Source organism: Ranitomeya variabilis, chromosome 3 (genome assembly GCF_051348905.1).
Source record: "Ranitomeya variabilis isolate aRanVar5 chromosome 3, aRanVar5.hap1, whole genome shotgun sequence".
In the NCBI taxonomy this organism is placed as follows: Eukaryota; Metazoa; Chordata; class Amphibia; order Anura; family Dendrobatidae; genus Ranitomeya; species Ranitomeya variabilis.
Genome location: NC_135234.1, coordinates 237,361,495 through 237,380,245, shown reverse-complemented (window position 1 = coordinate 237,380,245; position 18,751 = coordinate 237,361,495). Strand labels below are relative to the sequence as shown.

The 18,751-nt window shown below is 42.5% G+C and overlaps 1 protein-coding gene across 3 annotated transcripts in view; it reads left to right on the top strand.

Annotated features, from left to right (window-relative positions):
* Window positions 1-8,914, top strand: part of LOC143815729 (uncharacterized) — a 113,466-nt gene extending 104,552 nt beyond the window's left edge. For all 3 annotated transcript variants that reach the window (XM_077295300.1, XM_077295298.1, XM_077295299.1), the window contains one exon: window positions 8,454-8,914. In XM_077295300.1, the coding sequence (XP_077151415.1) occupies window positions 8,454-8,627 (174 nt within the window). In that variant the 3' untranslated portion in view covers window positions 8,628-8,914. The remainder of the gene's footprint in view (window positions 1-8,453) is intronic.
* Window positions 8,915-18,751: the final 9,837 nt, after the last annotated feature.

Here is an 18,751-nt window from a genome sequence, read left to right as displayed (position 1 = left end):
ACTTTTGGGTATTTTCTGTCATTTTGGCTCCTTAATGTTACTTCAAATTTGATGTGGTCCCTAAAAAATGGTTTAGTAAATTTTGTTGGAAAAATGAGAAATCACTGGTCAACCTTTAACCCTTATAATGTCCTAAAAAAAAATTGTTTCCAAAATTGTGCTGATGTAAAGTATGGAAATATTAACTATTTTGTGCAATATGACTGTCTGATTTAAGGGCACAAAAAACTCTAAAAGTTTGAAAATTGCAAAATTTTCTACATCTTTGCAAAATTTCCATTTTTTTTCATACATAAACGCAAGTCATATCGAAGAAATTTTGCCACTAACGTGAAGTACAATATGTCATGAAAAAAACGATCCCTGAATCAGTGGGATTCGTTGAAGCGTTCCAGAGTTATAACCTCATAAAGTGACAGTGGTCAGAATTGTAAAAATTGGCCTGGTCATTAAGGTCAAAATTGCCTCTGTCACCAAGGGGTTAAATTCTAAAGCTTTTCACAGATGTGTATTATTCAGCAAATGTGAGTATTCCCCTCAGTACTACCAGGATGCCTATTTTTTACTTTTATTTAGCAGAGTAAGCTCAAAATAGGAGATATAGGGGATACGAACTTTTCATATACTATATAGAGCGGTTTGTTATGTAGAACATATACAACACGACTTTAGCAAAGTGTATTTCTTCAGCCTGAGGAAGGGTCTTCACCTAAAATGTTTCTAAAGTTAAATACTGTTGTGGTCAACTGGGTACCTCTGGCACCGTCAATGTTAAGTACACCATGTAAAATAGTAGTTAGTGAAACTGCTTGGATTGCTATAGATTTATCAGTACAGAAAACAATGTCAGGATTAAAGGGCCACTGTCACCCCCCCCAGCCGTTATAAACTAATAAAGTAATGCTGCAGTCTAACAAGGTGGCTCTTTTAGTTTTTGATTCATTTATTACCTCAAAAAAGCGTTTTAAAAATTGGCCACACATACCAGATATTATACCAGGAGGCGGTCCGAATCGTCCTGTATGAAGCTCCCAACTGCCGTCACTCTTCTCTTCAGGGGTGATGGTACCCGCCCCCCGAGCGCTGTTATCTTCTGAAATCCGGCGCCTGCGCTGTGCGTGCCTGCCTGGGGCCTGCGCAGTGTTCATTGTCAGTGCGGCCACACTGTTGCTGAATCCCCCGCCCCGCACTGTTATTCATTATGCACAGTGCGGGGCTGGGGTTCCTGGGAAGGCGGGGGAGCTGGGGAGCGTCGGAGCTGGGGAGCGTCTAAACAGCGCAGTGCGCATGCCCAGGAACCCCAGCCCCGCACTGTGCATAATGAATAACAGTGCGGGGCGGGGGATTCAGCAACAGTGTGGCCGCACTGACAATGAACACTGCGCAGGCCCCAGGCAGGCACGCGCAGCGCAGGCGCCGGATTTCAGAAGATAACACCGCTCAGGGGGCGGGTACCATCGCCCCTGAAGAGAAGAGTGACGGCAGTTGGGAGCTTCATACAGGACGCTTCGGACCGCCTCCTGGTACAATATCTGGTATGTGTGGCCAATTTTTAAAACGCTTTATTGAGGTAATAAATGAATCAAAAACTAAAAGAGCCACCTTGTTAGACTGCAGCATTACTGCTGCACAAGGTGGCTCTTTTAGTTTATAACGGCTGGGGGGGGGGGTGACAGTGGCCCTTTAATGGCACTTTTTTTTTGTACAAAGCCATTTCATACAAAATCATTTACTGCAGTTGAAAACAGTCTTTAGTGTAGTTGTAACATCAATTCAAAATGCCAATGGTTTAGGGTGAGTCCTATCACTCATCACTTCACTTAGATCTCACGCGCAGTTATGTATTGTAGAGAGGATAAAAATTATATTGGCACAAATATGGCCTTAACCTCCAAAGGTGGTTTGCACGTTAATGACCGGGACAATTTTTACAATTCTGACCACTGTCCCTTTATGAGGTTATAACACTGGAACGCTTCAACGGATCCTGATGATTCTGACACTGTTTTCTTGTGACATATTGTACTTCATGTTAGTGGTAAAATTTATTTGATATTACCTGCGTTTATTTGTGAAAAAAACGGAAATTTGGCGAAAATTTTGCAATTTTCCAATTTTAAATTGTTATGCCTTTAAATCACAGAGATATGTCACACATAATACTTAATAAGTAACATTTCCCACATGTCTACTTACATCAGCACAATTTTGGAACCAAATTTTTTTTAAGGAGTCATAAAGGTTAAAAGTTGACCAGCAATTTCTCATTTTTACAACAACATTTTTTTTAGGGACCACATTACATTTGAAGTCACTTTGAGGGGTCTATATGATAGAAAATACCCAAGTGTGACACCATTCTAAAAACTGCACATCTCAAGGTGCTCAAAACCACATTCAAAAAGTGTATTAACCCTTCAGGTGTTTCACAGGAATTTTTGGAACGTTTAAATAAAAATGAACATTTAACATTTTTTCACAAAAAATTTACTTCAGCTCCAATTTGTTTTATTTTGCCAAAGGTAACAGGAGAAACTGGACCCCAAAAGTTGTTGTAAAATTTGTCCGGAGTACGCTGATACCCCATATGTGGGGGGAAACCACTGTTTGGGCGCATGGCAGATTGACTGGAATTGAGAGAGGACGCCATGTCGCGTTTGGAAAATCCCTGATGTGCCTAAACATTGAAACCCCCCACAAGTGACACCATTTTGGAAACTAGACCCCCTAAGGAACTTATCTAGATGTGTTGTGAGAACTTTAAACGTCCAAGTGTTTCACTACAGTTTATAACGCAGAGCCATGAAAAAAAAAAAAAAAAAATTTCCTCAAAAATTATTTTTTAGCCCCCGTTTTGTATTTTCTCAAAGGTAACAGGAGAAATTGGACCCCAAACCTTGTTGTCCAATTTGTCCTGAGTACGCTGATACCCCATATGTGGGGGGAAACCCCTGTTTGGGCGCATGGCAGAGCTCGGAAGGGAAGGAGCGCCGTTTGGAATGCAGACTTAGATGGATTGGTCTGCAGGCGTCACGTTGCATTTGCAGAACCCCTGATGTACCTAAACAGTAGAAACCCCCCACAAGTGACCCCATATTTGAAAATAGACCCCCCCCCCAAGGAACTTATCTAGATGTGTTGTGAGAACTTTGAACCCCCAAGTGGTTCACTACAGTGTTATAACACAGAGCCGTGAAAATAAAAAATCTTTTTTTTTTCCACAAAAATTATTTTTTAGCCCCGGTTTTGTATTTTCCCAAGGGTAACAGGAGAACTTGGACCCCAAAAGTTGTTGTCCAATTTGTCCTGAGTACGCTGATACCCCATATGTTGGGGTAAACCCCCGTTTGGGCACACTGGAGAGCTCGGAAGTGAAGGAGCACTATTTTACTTTTTCAACGCAGAATTGGCTGGAATTGAGATCGGACGCCATGTCGCGTTTGGAGAGCCCCTCATGTGCCTAAACAGTGGAAACCCCCGATTTTAACTGAAACCCTAACCCAAACACACCCCTAATCCTAACCATAACCCTAACCACACCCCTAACCCTAATCCCAACCGTAAATGTAATCCAAACCCTAACTTTAGCCCCAGCCCTAACCCTAACTTTATCCCCAACCCTAACCCTAATGGGAAAATGGAAATACATTTTTTAAAATGTTATTATTTTTCCCTAACTAAGGGGGTGATGAAGGGGGGGTTTGATTTACTTTTATAGCGGGGTTTTTAGCGGATTTTTATGATTGGCAGCCGTCACACACTAAAAAACGCTTTTTATTGCAAGAAATAGTTTTTGCGTCTCCACATTTTGAGAGCTATAATTTATCCATATTTTGGTCCACAGTCATGTGAGGTCTTGTTTTTTGTGGGACGAGTTGACGTTTTTATTGGTAACATTTTCGGGTACGTGACATTTTTTGATCGCTTTTTATTCCGATTTTTGTGAGGTAGAATGATCAAAAACCAGCTATTATTGAATTTCTTTTGGGGGGAGGGGGCGCTTATACCGTTCCACGTTTGATAATATTGGTAAAGCAGTTTTATTCTTCGGGTCAGAACGATTACAGCAATACCTCATTTATATCATTTTTTTTATGTATTGGTGCTTTTATACGATAAAAACAATTTAATATAAAATTATTTTTTCGTTTGCATGGCGGCTCGTTTTTTGCGGGACAAGATGACGTTTTCAGCGGTACCATGGTTATTTATATCCGTCTTTTTGATCGCATGTTATTCCACTTTTTGTTTGGCGGTATGATAATAAAGCGTTGTTTTTTGCCTCTGGGTTTTTGGTTTTTTTTAGGGTGTTCACTGAAGGTATTAACTAGTGGGACAGTTTTATAGGTTGGGTTGTTACAGACGCGGCGATACTAAATATGTTTACTTTTAATATTTTTTTTTATTATTATTTAGATAAAGAAATGTATTTATTGGAACAATATTTTTTTTTTCTTTATTTAGGTTTTTTTTTTTTTTTTTTACACATGTAAATTTTTTTTAAAACTTTTTTACATTGCCCCAGGGGGGGACATCACACTATAGTGACAAATCGCTGATCTGACACTTTGCAATGCACCTTGTCAGATCAGCTGACAGGCACTGCAGGGAGGCTTCCCGGTGTCTGCTCTGAGCAGGCGCTTGAAAGCCACCTCCCTGAAGGACCCAGAAGGCCCCCCGCGGCCATTTTGGATCCGGGCCTGCAGGGAGGAGGAGGTAGGAGACCCTCGGAGCAACGCGATCAACGCGATAGTCAGCTGACACCCGGCCGCGATCGGCCGCACTCCCCCCGTGAGCGCGGCTGGGCATACTATCCCGTCACTGGGAATTAAGTCCCAGGTCACCTCGACGGGATAGTACGTCCAATGGGATTAAGGGGTTAAAGGATATCTGTCACCGTTTTTTTGCTACCCCAATTGAGAGCAGCATAATGTAGGCAAAGAAACCCTGAATGCAACAATATATCACTTAGTTTACTGGGTGCATCCGTTCTGACACAATGAGCGTTTTTAGATTTAGCATGAAGCAGAGCTGTTAAAGCTGCCCCCACCCACACCACAGCTGACTCCGCCCAGACCAGGCACTCTTTATGCAATGGCTATAGACAATGAGGTGCTTATCACAGAAGGGGGCGGGATAAAACTTGGGCTCATGCTGCTGTGTCCAGCAGTGTTAGGTATGTTTCCACAGGGCGTATTGCTTGAGTTTTTGCTGCGGATTGGACGCTGCGTACAGCCGCAGCGTCCAATCCGCAGAGGCCAGATGTTACAGCATAGTGGAAGAGAACTTATTAAATCCCATCTCCACTATGTGTACAAACACGCAGGCAGCAGATCTGCTTAACCGGACATGTGGCGCGTCTTCATAGACCGCAGCATGCCTATTTATCTTGCGGAGACTCTCAGTCTCCGCAAGATAAATAAGTCTGTGTATAGGATGCGGTGATTCCGCATGTGTTCAATGAACATATGCGGAATCACCACGTGTACAAAAGGGGGCAGGGCTTTGGACGGAGAGGGATATCCGCTGCTGGCAATGTGCCCCATGGACACATAGCCTTAAGCTCCTGGTTTCTAAAACAATCATTGGGAACAACAATTGGGTAGTTCCTGTGAATGAAACGAGACTAAGAAGTTCAGCTATTATTTTCAAAAAGGATTTGATAGGAGTCACTAGGTGGATAAGGCTACTTTCACACTTCCGTCTTCCAAATCTGCACAGGATCCGTCAAGACGTTGAATTATTTTACTTTTTTTTTTATTATGTATACCCCTCCTTACATGTAAAGCGCTATGGAATAAATGGCGCTATAACAATAAATAATAATAATCCTGTGCAGATAATGGAAATTGCGTGTTCTGGGCCCGTCTTTCTGATGGACCCGTCGAGGCTATGTCCACCTGTTGTGTATGTGACTTCTCGCGAGATTTCGCAATGTAGAACGCTAGCTGCCGGGAGCATCGCCGCGCTGGACTCCGGTAGGTGAGGATATTGCGTTTTTTTTTTGTTTTTTTTTACATGTTATTTTTTACATTATACTTTGTTACTATTGATGCTGCATAGGCAGCATCAATAGTAGAAAGAGAGCGAGAGAGAATTTCCATGCTCTCTTTGAAAAGACTGGACCCGTTGCTGGATTCCTGCTTTTCACAGGCAGCGATGCATTCCTGCACCCATAGGCTTCCATTGTAGCCAGTGACGGGCAGCACAGGATGCGTCGCTGACCGATTTTCCGACGTGCAGAAAAAACGTTCCTCTGAATGTTTTCTCTGCCCGACAGACCGGTTTTTTTATGCAGGATCCAGTGAAAGACGGATGAAACGGATGGCAAATTTTTTTGCAGGATCCTGCATTCTCAAAAATCGACAGATTGTGACGGGAGCTGAAAGACTGAAGTGTGACAGAGGCCTAAGGTTAAAATAAAAAATATCAATCCACCTGCAACACAATCTCTATATGACACTTTTATAAGATTAATCCCTTACAAATTTGAGAATAAAATTAGAAAAAAACTCTAGGGACTAATAATTATAATAAGGAAATCCTATTTTCTGCAAGTTCTGCTCATCTCAAGATCACAAAAACAGGACACCTCATAATGCACATAGCACTTTGATAGAGTGCAATATCCGATACATACTGGTATAATCTAATCGGTACACTATTTGCTTTATATATTAATACTATCCACGTGCTTGTTGAGAGAAATTTTAAGTCACTTTTATGTTATTTGGGGATTTTTTAGATATAGCACAAAAAAGTTAAATTTTATATATAAACTACTCCAATTGGAAGTGTCAGTGAACCTTTTTAGAAAACAAAGTATCATTTATTTTACACTTCACAAATGCTTGCTACTTTGTGTTGTATATAAATCCATATAAAAAAAACAACATTTTAGTTTGTGGGTGTAAGTGGAAAATTCACAGGGTATGAATAACTTTTTCAAGGCACTGTAGGTGCCGAAATGAAGCCTATAAAGAAAAGTGCATCCTACCTACAGTGAAACGTAATAGTGGAGGCTGTATAATATTGTAGGGCTACTGTGTTGCCTCTGGGACTCAATATCTTAGTAGAAAATGTGCTTCCACGTGAAGGAAAACCTGGATTTGAGTCAAACAAAATGGGTCGTAGAGCAGAATAATGAATAGTTTAAATGAGTTGTCCACTGTTGGATACCCCAATTGAATGTGCCAAATAGAAAGAACCGCCCACTTATTTACCTCCTAAACCAGCATTGATAGGCTGCAGAGCTCACGTGACATAATTTTATTTTTTCTTACAAAGTTCTTTCACTTCAGCATTGCAACCCCTCTTCCAGGCATTGGTTTGGTTGTTGTGCTGACATCCATAATAGCTATAAGACAAGATATATCTGTAAAGTTACTATGTATCACCAGAAGTGTAGCTACAGCCTTACTCTAAAATAAAATTTAGAATGCCATTTTATTAGCAAACCAAATTTGAGAATATATAGATTAAAAGGCTGTTTGATTACACAGGTCTAGAAGAAAAAAAAAATTTTTCAGGTGCCAAGGTTTTATGAATAGATTTAGAATATCTTGATGGTGCTGAATTAAAAAATCCCATTACTTTTGCTGAATTGGTTCTAGTTTTTGAGAAAATTCAACCATGAAAACAATGCGTTCCCCCAATACAATTTGTGTGTGATGACACATACAATAGCTTTTGTTTTTTTGACTATTAACAGTGTCTTAGGTAATGAAATATCCCATATAATTATGTATTTCAATTTGTAAGCTTCCAATGCTAGAAAAGGGACTTTTTGAAGCCAGAATTCTACTGTAATTATCTATTAAATATCTCAGAAACTAGAGCCAATCTGGCCAAACCAAAGTCCTATTCTTAATCCGCACCATAAACGTAATCTAAAACCGTTTAGACATCGTTGGCACCAAAATTACTGTATACCAGTGTTATTACTGCATAGGGGAGAATCTGAAATCTGACAAATATCTGTGTAAAAGGCATTAGGAAGACTACTGAAGATATAGAACTGCTCCTTAGGTCAGTTTCACACACACATTCTCGAATCGAGAGACATGGGCTAACTGCAGAGTCTCCTGACCTGAGCTAACTGTGCAGTGGTCAGCTCGGGTCTTCAGAGCAAGAATGGCTTGTGCCTCACAAAGGTATGCAATCTGGATTTCGGGAGCTGAGTGAGCATAGAGCAACTATGATTGTGTGCATGAGACTACTCGTGAATGAGTTTCGAAGAGTACTATCACAGTCCTAGTGAAACAATTGCGGTTCATAGTGGACTTCTTTGTTGGGTATGAGTACAAAGTAAATGTCTTACTATGACTGTTTCTATAGATTTTTTATTAAACGATCACGTTTCCATTTCTGAAACACTTTTGTTTGCACATATGTATTGTGAACATCTGCACAGAGCTGTGTTGCTTTTTCATCCCTTTTTTTTTTCTTACCAGGCCTTTGCTCAAGACTGCAGGACTTTTGCCTTTGTTGCCAGCACATTGCTGAAAAAAGACCCATCTATTCAGGCAGCTGTTAGAAGTGCCCTGCACTCAAGTTTACAGGAGATGGCTGGGCTCTGTGTGCAAGAACTCAATAACTTCATAGACCAATATGACTCAAAAGTGTGAAGAACAAGAATTATGGCTGATGTTTTAGAGAAATTATCTTGTCCGTTTCCAAAGTCTACAAGCAATTACGTTTTTTCATTTTTCCTTTTGTGAACTTTTTTTTTCCAAAAAAATATGCAACACACTAAAAAAGATAATGTAGAAAATAATAATTAAGGTGTTATACACTAGAGGTCTGTATGGCACATTTCAGAAAGCAGTTTAAGAAAAATATAATTGCATAGTTGTATTTCTGGTTTTTAGAAATAATGTGGAGTAATTCCCATTAAATCGTTGATGCACAATGACTGTTGTGGCTGGAGCGCATATCAATGACTTCCAGATGTGTTCATTTTTTCCTATTCTTGTGCATCGGACTGATTCTTGCACATATAACTTTATAGCAAAGTTCTACGTTTTTGGTGGTGTTTTTACCTACATGTTAAAACAAGCCTGAATGAGTATTGCTTCCTTCTACGCAGAGTACAGAAAACAATTACACTAATTAAACAAAAATAAAGTTAGTCCACAGAATTGTCACCTTTAAATACATTCACCAATAGGGCAACTACTCTGTAATCAATATTTCCTTGAAAGTACAGTCATATCCTGTATTAATGTAGCTTCTCTTCCAGACTGGCACTGTGGTGACCAGGAGTGTCCAACATTTCCGTTCCCATCGAGATGCTAGGTTTATAGCACTTGGTAGATCAAAAGAGTGTCTTGTGTTATCTTCCAGCTCCATGTTCTGTTGTCACACAAAGGATTGATACCGGATACTGAATACGTAAACCCGGCATATAATCTAAGCTTCTTCTTTCACGTGCAAGAGTGTTCTGTAACGATTGGCCGGCCCTCTTTTCTGTGCCTGATCTTATCTTGAATATACAACCCAAATCCCCAAAAAAAGTTGGGACAGTGTGTAAAATGTAAAGCAAAGAAGAATGTAATGATTTGGAAATCTTATAGCCATATTATCTGCAGAAAAGAACATAGAACACAGACAGTAGTGTTCAAAATAATAGCAGTGTTAAAAAATGAATATCTGATGTGCCTAAACACTGGAAACCACCCACAAGTGACCCCATTTTGGAAACTAGACCTCTTAAATGTGTGGTGAGCACCCAGATGCTTCACAAAAGTTTGACACTGCCGTGAAAATAAAAAAAATCTTATTTTTCCAACAAAAATGTTTTATAGCCCAGAATGTTTTATTTTCACAAGGGTAACAAGAGAAAATGGACCCCAAAATCTGTTGCGCAATTTCTCCTGAGTATGCACATACGTCATAAATAGCCGAAAACTGCTTCTTGGGTGCATGGCAGGGTTCATAAAGTAAGGAATGACGTTTTGGAACGCAGACTTTGATTGAATGGTCTGCCAGTATTGGGTCATGTTTGAAGAGCCCCTGATGTGCCTAAACAGAAGAAACACCCCCCCCCCCCCACAAGTGACCCCATTTTGGAGACTAGACCCCTCACTGAATTTATCTAGATGTGTGGTGAGCACCTTGTACCCACAAGTGAGTCACAGAATTTTACAATATTGTTCTGTGAAAATGAAAAAAATATCGATTTTTTCCCACAAATTAGCCTCAATTTTTTTTAATTTTCACAAAGATAGCAGAAGAAAATGGACCTCAAAATTTGTTGTGCAATTTCTCCTGATTACACTGATACCCCATAAGTGCTTGAAATCTACTTTTGAGGCACAGTGCAAAGCCCAGAAGGGAAGGAGCGCCATTTTGGAGTTCAGATTTTGCTGGAATGGTTTGATGGTGCCATGTCTCATTGACAGCCCGTGAGGTGCCAGAACAGAAGAACCCCTCATCAGTGACCCCATTTTACAAACCACCTCTCAATTAATTTGTCTAGGGGTGCAGTGATCATATTGATACAACAGGTGTGTCACAAAATTTTATACCGTTGGGCAGTGAAGAAAGAATTGTTACCACCAAGATTTTTTTTTAGTGCTAGTCACAGTGGGAAATTGGTAAAAAAAAAAAAAAAAAAAGCAACAAAATGTACCACACAATTTCTGTTGAATGTAGACATACTCAATATGTGGCTGTACAGTATTGCTTAGCCATACGACGAAACTCAAGGGGGACATTATACCAGAAAGGGGCATATTATCTGAGGAAGGGGTCCAGGATGGGGCACATTATACCAAGAAGAAGGCCTGGTTTGGAGACGTTATCCCAGGAAGGGGCCCGGTATGGGAGGAATTACCGTATTACTGGAAGCTTGATTATGATAGCATCCTCTTCTACTCCAGGTCATTATAAGACATTGATGACATCTTCTCCCACCCTCTAATTTATTATGCTTTTATCAGTGTCTTATAATCAATGTGTGTGTGTGTGGGGGGGTGTTTACACAGGGCAGGAACTAAGAATATATGCAGATATTCAAGATTTGCAGTAGAAAATGATGCTACTAATCCTGATATGTTGGCAGGAAAAACGCTGCATAAAATACATTGTTTTGACGTGTTTTTTTATATGTGTTATTGTTGTGCATTTTCACCACTCCCTGGTATGGGTGCAAACCGTTGCAAGAATTGACATTATGCAGATTTTTATATTCTGCAAATCTGGTAAGCAACTTGTGCATGAATCTCATTCACTTTGCTTGTAATATAAAATGTTGATTATTTTCCACAACAAAAATGCAATGTGTGCACATAGCCTTCAAATGAATTGGCGGAGAGTAACAGAGACTGATTAATTTATATTTATTGGGCAATGCCGATTATATTTAATGGCTTTAATGAGTTTATACTTTGAATGGTGCGTGGCTAATAGTACACTGCTCAAAAATGAAGGGAACACTTTGACAACGCAATGTAACGCCAAGTAAATAACACTTCTCTGAAATCAACCTGTCCAGTTATGAAGTACCGATTGTGAATCAATTTCTCCTGCTGTTGTGCAAATGAAACAGACAACAAGTACAAATGATAGGTAATTAGTAGTGATGAGCGAGTGCACTCGTTGCACGCTCGGGTGACCTCTGAGTATTTGTTAGTGTTCGGAGAATAGGTTTTCCTCGCCTCAGCTGAATGATTTACAGCTATTGGCCAGCTTGATTACATGTGTGGATTCCTTAGCAACCAGGCAACCCCCATATGTACTTAGCCTGGCTAATAGCTGTAAATCATTCAGCTGAGGTGATGAAAACTTAATCTCCAAACACTAACAAATACTCAGAGGTCACCCGAGCAACGAGTATATTCGCTCATCACTAGTAATCAGCAAGACAACCTCTGTAAAGGAGTAGTTCTGCAGGGGATGACCACATACCATTTCTTTGTTCTCATGCTTTTTGGCTGTTGTTTTGGTCACTTTTGCACTTTGCCATTGGTCTCACCTCTAGAGGTACTGTACAGTAGCATGAAGCGGTGTCTACAACCCACAGAAGTTGCTCAGGTAATGCAGCTAATCCAGGATGGCACATCAATGGGAGCTGTGGCAAAGAAGGGTAGCTGTTTCGGTCAGCACAGAGTCCAGAGCATGGAGCACATACCAGGAGACAGGCCAATACAGCAGGAGATGTGGAGGAGCCGTAGGAGGGCAACAACCCAGAAGCAGGACAGCTACCTCCTCCTTTGTGCAAGGAGGAACAGGAGCAGCAGTGCCAGAGCCCTGCAAAATGACCTCCAGCAGTTCAGTAACATCCATGTGTCTGCTCAAACTGTCAAAAACAGAATCCATGAGGGTGGTTTGAGGGCCAAACATCCACAAGTGGATGTTGTGCTCACAAACATCATGCAGGGCGATTGGCATTTGTCAAAGAACACCAAGATTGGCAGATTTGACATTGGCGCCCTGTGCACTTCATGAACAAGAGCACACATGACAGTTTGAAGATGCTGTGGAGAAGGTTCTGCTGCCAGCAACATCCTTCAGCATGACCGGTTTAGCAGTGGGTCAGTAATTATGTGGAGATGCATTTCTTTAGAGGGCCACACAGCCCTCCATGTGTGAGCCAGAGGTTCCCTGACTGCCATTAGGTACCGGGATGAGATCCTCAGACCCATTGTGAGACCATATACAGGTGGCAGTGGGCCCTGGGTTCCTTCTGATGCATGATAATGTTAGTCCTCATGTGGCTTAAGTGTGTCAGCAGATCCTGCATGATGAAGGCATTGATGCTATGGACTGGCCTGCCCATTCCCCAGACCTGAATCCAATTGAGCACATATGTGACATCTCATTCCATTCACCAATGCCATGTTGCATCACACACTGTCCAAGAGTTGACTGATGCTTTAATTATTATTTATTTATATAGCACCATTAATTCCACGGTGCTGTACATGAGAAAGGGGTTACATACAGGGTTATAGATATCGTTTACAGTAAACAGGTTTACAGTGACACACTGGTACAGAGGGGAGAGGACCCTGTCCTTGCGGACTTACATTCTATAATTCTATATATTCTTTAATCCAGGTCTAAGAGGAGATCCCTCAGGAGAACATCCTCTGCCTCATCGGGAGCATGCCCAGGTGTTGTGGGGAGGTTATACAGGCATGTGGAGGCCTCACACACTACTGAGCATAATTTCCTTGTCTTGAGGCATTTCCACTAAAGTTGGAGTAACCTGTAATTTGATTTTTCACTTCGATTTTGAGTAGCATTCCAAATCCAGGTCTCCATGGGATATTAATTTTGATTTACATTTATCATTTTTTATCTTTTATTGTTCTCAACGCATTCTTCTATGTGATGAATAGAGATTCACAACTGGCATATTTCATTCAGTGATATATAGGATTTGGTATTTTAGTAATCCCTTTATTTTTCTAAGCAGTATGTATTAATGGTAGAGTACATATTTGTAGTCATAGGCGCAGTGTGGGAGATTTTCTTATTCTGGAGACAAATGGATATACACAATATACATGACATTATTTTTATGTCTGCTGTGATCATCGTGACAAGATGAGTCGTGGCTGGGAGATGTTGACATGAAGGTCTGACCAAATGGAGAAGAAACATCAAAAACCAACTGCTCAGACGAGCCGTCAGTGGTAAGTACCTGGATGTCAGTATTTATTCTTTATACTGTGTCACTTGGAGTAAGGGTGGTTTCACAGTTGCGTTGAGGAGGGCTGCAGAATGCAGCTTACTTTCTCTGTGAAGCTCCGCCCATGCTCCGCCTACTGCCGCATGCGTCCTGCTTTTCCCTGCGTACCCATTTTTAACATTGGGTACGCAGGGACATGAATTGTATGTGGATGTGTCTGCATGCGGCGATTTGAGGTGTGTGGCGAGCTTCACGGAGGAAGTAAGCTGCCATCCGCAGCCCTCCTCAACGCAACTGTGAAACCACGCTAATACTGTTGGTAAAACAACCTCCATTTGGCTACGTTCTCTGAATAGTGAGCTTCAAGATTTTTTTTTTTTTTTTTAATTGGATGGCACAGGGGCTCAGAGTCTTAGAGATCCATTCAAATATCTATCAAAATGGGGGCGTGGCTATGTAGCTGAAGGAAGCAGACGCACCCTAGGAGAGCTCCTATCATCCTGTGGAAATCCTGCTACTTAGACCCCTTTTAGTGTGTTTTTTTTGGACTGATTTATGGTCCCTCTGGACCGTGGAAGATATCTGGCTGCCGTGGGAGTTCGAGGGGAGTGCGGAGGAGAACTGAGCTCGGCGGAGTCTGAGGGAGCACGAGGACCGGAGTGCAGCGGCGGCCATCTTGCAAGCGCGCGCTCTGATAACATAGAGCGGCGCCAGCCTCTCATCAGTGCCGGAGTCTCCCCTGGCGTTCTGGGGATCTCCGGTGCGCACGCTGCAGGCGGCAGGCTTCGGTGTGGCAGACGGAGGGGACTGCGGAGCGGTGCTGGCAGCGGAGGTGACTCACCCATAAGCACGCTCTCTGACAGTGGAGATGCGTCGCAGAAGCCTATAACTGCAGCGCTATTCTGAAGGTTAGCACACATCCTGGGTCTGTTACTGAGGGGACGAGCAGTGAGTGCTGAAAGACTGGGCCCTGCGTTCCCCTATTTGAGAGACCTCTGTCCCACTGGTGCTTGAAATTTGGAGGGTCTGGCCCCCCTATTTGAGAGACATCTGTCCCACTGGTGCTTGAAATTTGGTGGGTCTGGCCCCCCTCCTACAAGCCTCTCCTGTCGGCGCTGTGGGGTCCCCCCCTTTCTCCAGACATATTGGACATAGTCAGTGTCTCTGAGACTGCCTAACAACAACAACCTCACAAATATAAAGCTCCCTGCGGGCCCTGCTATTTCTATCTCTGTAATAAAACTTTGGCGCCACTCCACAATATAAATCGGGCCATTTTCCTGCCTCTCTCATCCTGGTCAATTATGCAGCACACCAAGGGGTCAGGAGTGGCTGAAAAGCTTAAAAAATTCACCAGAGAGGACCCCCGGAGGGCGTACGGACCCTGCGGGGTAATTCCTCACAGAAACAACGTACAGGCCGTCCCTCTGATAGTAATGAGGAGGGGGAACAGGATGAGTTAACCCTTAAGCAAGCCTCTGAACAACTAATGCAAGCCATCTCTCTAACTAGGTCCTCTCTCACTGAAAAAATAGAGGATGTGCACATCGAGGTGGGTCGTCTTAGACAAGATATGTAAACTATGGGAGGACTCATCACGGAGGTGGAAATGAGAGTCTCACAAATAGAAGATACCATCGTGCCCATGGAGACTAAATTGACAAAAGTGGCTGGCTCAATAAATGCTTGGAAACAGAAGGCAGATTATTTAGAGAATAGACTGCTTCGGAATAACATCCGAATTATCGGTTTACCGGAACGATCGGAGGGTCAGAAACCGGAGGAATTTCTGGAAGATTGGCTTAAAACTTCCTTGGGAGGCGAATTTTCTTCAACATTTGCTGTGGAGAGGGCCCATAGAGTCCCCACGAGGCCCCTCCCTCCCAGAGCTCCTCCGAGACCCTTCTTGGCGCGTCTTCTCAACTGCAAAGACAGGGACACCATTCTACGACTGGCACGGCAAAAAAGCCCCATCAAATTTCACAATGCCACGATATCGATTTTTCCTGATTTTTCAATGGAGCTTCAGAAACAACGAGCAAGGTTCATGGAGATTAAGAAACAACTGAGAGACCAAAATATCATATACTCCATGATCTATCCGGCTCGCCAGCGAGTTGTTCACGAGGACTCCTCTATATTTTTCACTGATCCGGAGGAGGCGGCTGAGTGGCTACGGGTCCACAAAATCCCCAACACAAAAAAACCCTAATATATTTTTGTAGATAATCGCATAAGGCTACGTTCACATTTGCGTTGTGCCCCGCAGCGTCGGCGCCGCAACGCACAACGCAAACAAAAACGCATGCACAACGCTGCGTTTTGCGCCGCATGCGTCCTTTTTTTGATTGATTTTGGACGCAGCAAAAATGCAACTTGCTGCGTCCAATGCGCCCGGACGCGTGCGCCGCAGGGACGCATGCGGCGCAAAACGCAAGTGCGACGCATGTCCATGCGCCCCCATGTTAAATATAGGGGCGCATGACGCATGCGGCGACGCTGCGGCGCCCGACGCTGTGGCGCCGACCGCAGATGTGAACGTAGACTTATAGAGCTCTTTATGTGGATGTCAACTTAACAACAATACCGGATGCTGAGTCTAGCGAGGGTATCCCCCAATTTTATTTACCAATGGGAGTACTGGACTATACTCCTACACTGTTTGGTTTTTGCTCTGTTCCTTTTTTCTATGTTTTTCTATGTTTGTTTATTTTGTTCTATAAGTAGAAATCGCCGCCAATGGTCCTCTTGCCCTCCGTGTATTGTTCCTAGGCCTTGCCCGGATAGCGGTTCCTCTTCTGTGTTCTATTATGTTTTGATGAGTGAGTATGGGGTCTGAAATGATATGCATGACCTGGAATGTGCGTGGTATTAAGTCTCCCCGGAAAAAGATCAAAGTATTTTCACTGATCAAACGCTACGACCCCCACATAGTGGCGCTGGTGAAGACATACTTGACTAGAGATACAGCTCGGTGTATACAAAAACCATGGGTACAATGGTCTATACACGCGTTTCACACTAGTTACTCCAGAGGGGTTTCACTACTAATCCATAGAGACGTCAGGTGGGAGGTGAAAGAGGCCAGGAGAGACTCTGAAGGTCGGTTTGTCTTTGTTCACGCATCAATCAACTCTTGAATATGTCATATTATGTATTTATAACCCTCCGCCAGCTAATATATCTATTCTCAGAAAGGCAATGAGTTTTGCCCTGGGCTTCCCAGACGCAAATGTCATATGTATGGGAGACTTTAATTTAGTTATGGACGGTCACTTAGATCGATTAAGATTGGATGAGGAGATGGTTGGGGGGGATGGGGGGGAATCATCCTTTCAGACCCCATCCCAACTGGCTCTATTTATGGAGGGGAGTGGATGGTTGGACTTGTGGAGAATGCGCCACCCTGGGGTAAAGGGCTACACCTGTCATTCATCTACCAGACGTACTCTTTCCCCCCTGGATTACATATTTGGATCGGGGGAGTTGGCAACATGGGTAGACAGCATTGAGCATGGTAATAGGGGAATATCTGACCATAGCCCGATCATTCTCAAACTTAAATATTGGCAATCCAAAGACAGTATAGCCTGGAAACTAAACCCATTTTGGCTTAAACTAATTGACTCAAGTGATAGAACTGTAGGCCAATTGAAATGTTTTATTTCATCCCATTCTGGACACCAAAACACCAATATATTTTGGGATGCCCTTAAGGCATATTTAAGAGGGTGTCTATCTTCTACAATATCATACATAAAAAGGCGACCTCTAGAGAGGACGACGAAATGGAACATCGGCTGAAAGAGGCGGAGTATGTGTTTGTATCTAATCCAACCAACAGTAATAGACTTGCGTGGCAAACTTCCCAGAGATTATATGACTAACACATAGATATGAAATCTAAACGTAAACTATTTTTTACTCGCCAATCTTACTTTGAGATGGGAAACCAAGCTAGCAAATTTTTAGCTTTCTTGGTCCGACAACACAAAATGTCCAACACTATATTGCAAATTCGAACACCAGACTGCTCACTAGTATCCTCAACTGAGGAAATACTTCACTGTTTTCATGACTATTGCGAGTCATTATATACATCTAAGTGTGACTTTGATATTTTGGGAAGCCTAGATTATCTATCAGACGTGACATTCCCTACATTAGACCCAGCTCAGCGTGCCTTTATGGATGCTGAGTTCACCTTGGAGGAGGTCGAGCAAGCCTTGACGGATATGGCCTCTGGGAAGGCTCCTGGTCCAGATGGATTTCCCGTTGAATTATATAGGAAATGCCATGATATTTTAGCGCCACTTCTGTTGAGGGTGTTCCAGGGGAGGCAGGAAGAGAACTCTATGCCAGACACCTTCTACGAGGCGACTATCATCATACTCAAAAAGGAGGGGAAGGATCCACTGGACTGTGGATCTTATCGGCCTATATCACTAGTCAATGTAGAATATAAGATCTTCACCAAAATCCTGGCTACCAGGCTGAACTCGATTATACTAAACCTCATACACCCAGAACAAACAGGCTTCATGCCGGGTAAAAATACCTCTATCAATATTAGACGAGTCCAATACAGCTTGTTGGTGTCAGATAACTCTTGGGCACTGGCATCGCTGGATGCGGCCAAGGCCTTTGATTCTCTTTAATGGCCATTTTTATCAGCATGTTTGAAGAAATATGGCTTTGGTGATAAGTTCCTAAAATGGGTGGGACTGCTATATATGAAACCTAGAGCTCGTATCATTATAAATGGTTCCATCTCTAAGCCCTTCTCTTTATACAGAGGGACGCGCCAGGGATGCCCCCTTTCCCCTGCCCTTTCCGCTCTGGCATTGGAAGCATTGGCGATACGAATAAGGTCCTCTTCTGCTATTAAAGGTATACACATAGCTGGTCATGTAGACACCATTGGCCTATATGCTGATGACATGATAATATTCATGGATCAGGTAGAGGAAACATTGCCGCGGGTAATAGCCACTATAGATAACTTTAGTAGATATTCAGGTTTATATATAAACTGGGACAAATCCACGTTGATGCCTCTTTCCCACTCTCCAACACCCGGTCTCTAAACTTTATCCCCCCTTCCTGTTGTGT